We start from the raw sequence: 6,029 nt of genomic DNA on the forward strand, positions 1-6,029 counted from the left end.
TATTTCCGTCATTATGGTATAAAATTCGATCATAAAATATTAAACAAAAATTAACTCACTGTCCACTCCCGATCCCAGGTAAAAAAATAAAAAAATTCTAAAATTTAACAAATAGCTTCAAAATACATTTTTAATAAGTCTAATATTCATAGAACTCAGTTTCGGATCACCGTTTATTTTAAAATCAAATAAGTTTGAATATAACTTGCTTAATATCAATCGGAACATTAAACGAGTATTACAATCAGTTAATATTTATTTTTAATATACTTTAGTTATATATAAATATGTTATAAATGATAATTATTGTAATATCATATTTTTTATTTTATTTTACATAATTAATTCTAACAACTAAATCATTTAGTATTTCCAATATATAATATATAATATATATATATATATATATATATATATATATATATATATATATATATATATATATATATATATATATATATATATATATATATATATATGTATATTATGTATCTACTTACAATTAGTGGTTCGTGAATCGTCGGGAGCAGTCAAAGGGTAAATACATTCATGTAACTGTTCAAAAATTTTCGAGACTCAACATTACAGACTTTGCTTATCGTGTCGGAAACATATAAAGATTAAAGTTTAAATTTGGTCAAAAATTTCTGGGTCATCACAGTGGGTCCTTCGGGTCCTAACCATAAAGGATTATTGCAAGATTTAGCGGACCGGAGAGTCATTTCTCAACTTTCGAGCGTTCTTATAAGCGACAATTCCTCCAACGTTTTAATATATTCCTTTCCAAATTGGAACGGTAAAAGAGTTCGGATCGATAAGCTTGATGGAACGACGCCGCGACCGGATATAAAAAAGGCGGTGCTAAGGCCGATTAATTTGGCAACCTTGGTTAATGGCAATTTTGGTTGTTTAAGCTCATATTTTTTTTTGAGTTGCTGTTGTGGTTACATTTACATTTTATGTTTTTGAGCTCATTGTAACTTGCTATGTTGGTTAAAGTTGTTTAGTTTTGTTGTAGGAATTGTTCCCGTGTGGCTCGGTTAGAATTAGTTAAGTTTCGATATCTTTGCGGGTCTAGATAGTTTACTTTTAGCGAGCCATTCACGTACAATAACAACTCAAATTAACCACATCATACTGATGGTTCTGTTCTTTTTTTACGCGATTTTTCTGCAAAAAAAAAAAAGAAAGAAAAAAAAAACAAAAAACAAAAAACAAAAAAAACGTGCAATACATTAAGTATACTAAGTACTAACCACATATTTTCAAACATACCCGTAGTAACGCGTTTTAAACTCTATAAATATAATAATACATAACGCTACCTTAAATATAAATTTGCAAATCGAAAGGCCCCGCTGCATCGCGTGACCGATATTTTTCTAGTTTTAAGTATTTTAAACTGATTTATCAATCAGTGTCCCATAATTTTCAATTTCTTCTTCTTACTCTAGTTAACATCAAATTCGCTAATTTATTGTGCTTTTTGTTACAATAATTTTTAATTTATAGACACCGTAACGTTTTATCAATGTCGTTGTCATCCTCGCGTCTCCATTAACGGATATTAATCCTCATATCAACCTGGTCAGTAAGTAAACAATTATTACTACTTAAAGCTTATACCATGTAGTTATGATTTCTGGTTATCTAAGTACTACATTAATCTACTTACGTTATTATCCGTTTTGTATATTTTTTTGTATGTTATCTGTGTAACTGCACACCACATGTTTGATAAAAAGCCTCGGTGATTTAACCTCTATTTGATATCATCTCCAATAGCTCATGACAAGCTACATAACAATGAAATCAGTCATCATCTCCAATTATAACTGTCATAAACAAGCACTCTTATATACGTTACAATCGTTGCTTAAATTTCATTCAACTCCCCCTTTTGAATCCACCGATTCCAATTCCAATCCCATAATTGATAAATTTAGTGAAGCCTGCTATCGAAAAGACCTCCCTTCTGCCATGAAAGCTTTGACCTTTATGCAAAAGCACCATCTTTGGGCCGATTCTGTTACCTATTCCGAGTTCATTAAATGCTGCTTAGCTGGTGGCGCCATTCTTGAAGCCAAAACACTCCATAAACATGTCTTTTCTCATGGATACCACCCTAAAACTTTCTTGATTAACACTTTCATTAATATGTATGTCAAGTTTAACTTACTGGACGAAGCACGCCAACTGTTCGATGAAATGCCTGAAAGAAATGTAGTCTCTTGGACCACCATGATAGCTGCTTTCTCTAATGCAGGATTACATGACAAGTCCATGGAGTTCTTGATTCTTATGCTCCAACATGGTGTCCGTCCCAACATGTTTACCTATTCTTCTGTTTTGAAAGCCTGCAGTGGGTTACCCAACCTCATGCAGATCCATTGCAACATAACGAAAGCTGGCTTAGATTCTGATGTGTTTGTCAGGAGTGCACTCGTCGATAACTATTCCAAATGGGGTGAACTGCCTATCGCGTTGGCCATTTTTAATGAAATGGAGACTAGAGATTTGATTGTTTGGAACTCAGTAATTGGTGCATTTGCTCAAAACAACAATGGAGATGAAGCTCTGAATCTTTTCAAACGCATGAAGAGATCTGGGTTCATGGCCGATCAGTCTACATTGACTAGTGTTTTGAGAGCTTGCACTGGGCTAGCACTTTTAGAACTAGGGAGACAGATACATGCTCACGTGCTGAAGTACAATCGAGATTTGATTCTTAGCAATGCACTTCTTGACATGTACTGCAAATGTGGTAGCATGGATGATGCACGATTCGAGTTCACTAGAATGGTTAACACGGACGTTATATCTTGGAGCACCATGATAATAGGGCTTGCACAAAACGGTTCTAGTCATGTAGCCTTAGACATGTTTCAGGAAATGGAAAGTTCAGGCACCAAACCTAACTACATCACACTACTTGGGGTATTGTTTGCTTGTAGCCATGCAGGACTTGTAGATAAGGGTCGATTATACTTTCAATCTATGGAAAAAGTTTATGGTATCAAACCAGGTAGAGAGCACTATGGTTGCATGGTTGATCTGCTTGGTAGGGCTGGGAAGCTTGATGAGGCTAATGAGTTGATACACAACATGAAACCTGAATTAGAACCAGATGCTATAATATGGAGAACTTTGCTTGGGGGATGTAGGATTCACAGGAACATGGATTTAGCTGCGTATGCTGCAGAACGTGTGCTAGAACTCGACCCTGATGATGCAGGAACGTATATATTGCTATCCAATATTTATACAAATACTCACAGGTGGGAAGATGCTGCTCAAGTGAGGAAGGTTATGAAAGGCAACAATGTCAAAAAGGAACCTGGGTGTAGCTGGGTTGAAGTGAATAAACATATACACGCGTTCATATTAAGGGACAATTCACATCCAGAGATAGACGAGATTATACAACGGTTGAACCAGTATGTTGTAAGATTAAGGGAAGTGGGTTATGTTCCAGATACAAATTTTGTTTTGCAAGACGTTGAAGGGGAACAAATGGAAGATCCATTGTTGTACCATAGTGAAAAGCTGGCTATTGTATATGGTTTGATGACTATAATAAAGGAAAAGACCATTAGGATTAGGAAAAACCTTAGAATCTGTGGTGACTGCCATTTATTTGCTAAACTTTTGGCACAAATGGATAATCGAAAAATTGTTATTAGGGATCCAATTCGTTACCATCATTTTCAAGATGGAGTTTGCTCATGTGGAGATTATTGGTAGCAGAAGTCTTCTTAGCTTAATCTTGATATTGAGAAAACAAAAGCAAATCCTATGTCATGTAGGTGTTGAACAAGCACATGCTACTATATTGCAACCTGTTCTTAATCAGGTAATGATATGTTAAACCTTGTTTCTAATCAGGTGGTTATAGAATGATAATGTTGCATGTTATTTTATAGGCTAAAGAGAGACCCAATGGGCTGCTATTGTTTTCCTATGTGCTGGGTGCACAACAGCACAACATAATTCTTTGTAAGTTTCTTCCTTTTTCATTTTCTTGGTTTATAGTTAAAAAAGTTTGTATACTTTCATTGTCCACAGCTCTAATTCAGGTATTCTTATTTTGTTTTACTGTTATCCAATTAACTATCATCGATTTGTACATATGTGTTGAATCGAATTTGATTCATTGTAAATGGAGATATATTATTTACGTCCGATTAAATGGTCAAAGTACTTGATAATTAAAGTTTGACTTATAGCTGTGTAGGACTATGGTCACATTATTGCATCTCTATCAGTGGGTTTTTTCACCCTAATCCGATTTTAAGTGTACATTATAGATTTAGAGTTGTATATGTATATACTATGAAGGTCTTTAGTGAGTTTATAGTTACTGTTGGTGTGCTTTGCTTGAGGTGGTTTTTTGTTAATAGTAATTTATTTGACTTTGTTAAATTATGTCATAAACCAGCGCCTTCTTGATATGTAATCTTGAAAAACAAAGGATAGTTTATCGTATATTGACATTTGAAACAGATACCTGCTGCACATAGTAGCTATATTCAATTCACCTATTTACAAGTGACAACTATGTATTTGGTTTGAGTTTACCATTCTCTCAACTAATTTTGTGGTAGTGTGAAGTATCATTAATAATGATATGAAATTTCTACAGTAGAATTAACTTATAATCATGTGCCCTATTAACATGAAACTCAAAATGAAGCTTGTTTGCTTTTGTTTATTTCCAGGTGGTTCATATAACACTATTTGGATCTTTCCCATTTAACTAGGGTTGGTTGGTGTGATGGACTAATGGGTCAAACCGTCAAACCATATGTTGTTGGTTGTTGTTGCATAAAGTATGAAACTAAGAAATGCAGTCATGTAACAGCCTTGTAGTTTTGAACAGCCTGTTGTATATCACTTTACTCTTTATTTGTTGCTTCATAGACACGTTACAACTGTGTCTCCCAGCTATAATTTTGAAAATCAAATTGTTGTGATTTTTTTTTTCTTTCTTGAATCTAGAAAAAAAAAAAAAAAATCACATGTTAACTTGTATGTACCAGATTTTGCTTTTATGATTCTTTAGCATATATGTAATACTTATGATAATTCGTGTAGCAAAAGGAGTAAATGAGTTATAATTTCACCTAATGTTGATATAAAGTTGATATTATGTGTATGCACAACACTAATAACGTAGTGTATGTGATGTTACAAATAATGATTCTCAACTATTGCCTATCTCACATCTCATATCTGATCTATTTTGCTCAGATGTCTATTTATTCTCTTTTAATACAACAAGTAATTGGGCTAGCCCGCTACGCTGGACTTATTAATATTTTTGACCAACACTTCGATAAATAACATTTTTTCAAAAAGAAACTCAGGTTCGAAACTAGGAAGTCCGATTGTAAAAGTCGCTTGCCAACCACTCAGTCAAATGCGCTTTTGTGATAGTAAGGATCGAAAATGTTTTTATCTACTTAAAAGTAGCATTAAGGAAAAAGTCAAAATTGAGAGCTGGTGAACAGTGAAATTCGATTTTTTTTTTTTTTTTAAGGATTATATATACTTTTCTTGATCTAGTAATGGTTATCTACACTAGCTCATGATAAAAATATGTACCAACAGATATACATAACACGAAGCTAAAATTACTACAATATATGATGCACATACAAACATACTTATAAAATGTAATTTTCATATCGATATTGCAAGGCTTGATAAATTTCTTTGATCATTTACACTTATAGAATGTAATTTTCAAATCGATATTACAATGCTTGATATATTTCTTTCATCATTTACACGTATAACAAAAGTTTGTGTATGCAATCTCGTGAAATTGCGAGTTATAAATTGGTATCCTTTAAGCTTAATAACTTAAGTTAGGGTTATAATCATAAGCCTACAAGAAATGGGTATCTTTCGTGGCTTTCACGGAGGCTTTTGCGGCTTTCGATGAAATGATGACTCGTTGGTTGAGGAGGGGGAATCGGGTGATGGATCTGCCAATGTGTTATCTTACGAGATAGAGATTTGGCCCT

General features: G+C 33.6%; 1 protein-coding gene across 1 annotated transcript; it reads left to right on the forward strand.

Moving 5' to 3' along the window:
- The first annotated feature begins 1,575 nt into the window (after positions 1 to 1,575).
- LOC139896491 (pentatricopeptide repeat-containing protein At2g03880, mitochondrial) lies at positions 1,576 to 5,033 on the forward strand. Its single transcript, XM_071879131.1, has 3 exons — positions 1,576 to 3,853; positions 3,924 to 3,996; positions 4,719 to 5,033. Exon 1 carries the CDS (start codon positions 1,789 to 1,791, stop codon positions 3,742 to 3,744), a length of 1,956 nt encoding a protein of 651 aa, XP_071735232.1. The 5' UTR covers positions 1,576 to 1,788; the 3' UTR covers positions 3,745 to 3,853; positions 3,924 to 3,996; positions 4,719 to 5,033.
- The last annotated feature ends 996 nt before the right edge of the window (positions 5,034 to 6,029 follow it).

Source organism: Rutidosis leptorrhynchoides, chromosome 3, assembly GCF_046630445.1.
Source record: "Rutidosis leptorrhynchoides isolate AG116_Rl617_1_P2 chromosome 3, CSIRO_AGI_Rlap_v1, whole genome shotgun sequence".
Lineage (NCBI taxonomy): Eukaryota > Viridiplantae > Streptophyta > Magnoliopsida > Asterales > Asteraceae > Rutidosis > Rutidosis leptorrhynchoides.

What these genes read in the sequence shown, in the direction of transcription:
- LOC139896491 (XM_071879131.1), top strand. Translation starts at nt 1,789, where the DNA reads ATGACAAGCTACATAACAATGAAATCAGTCATCATCTCCAATTATAAC.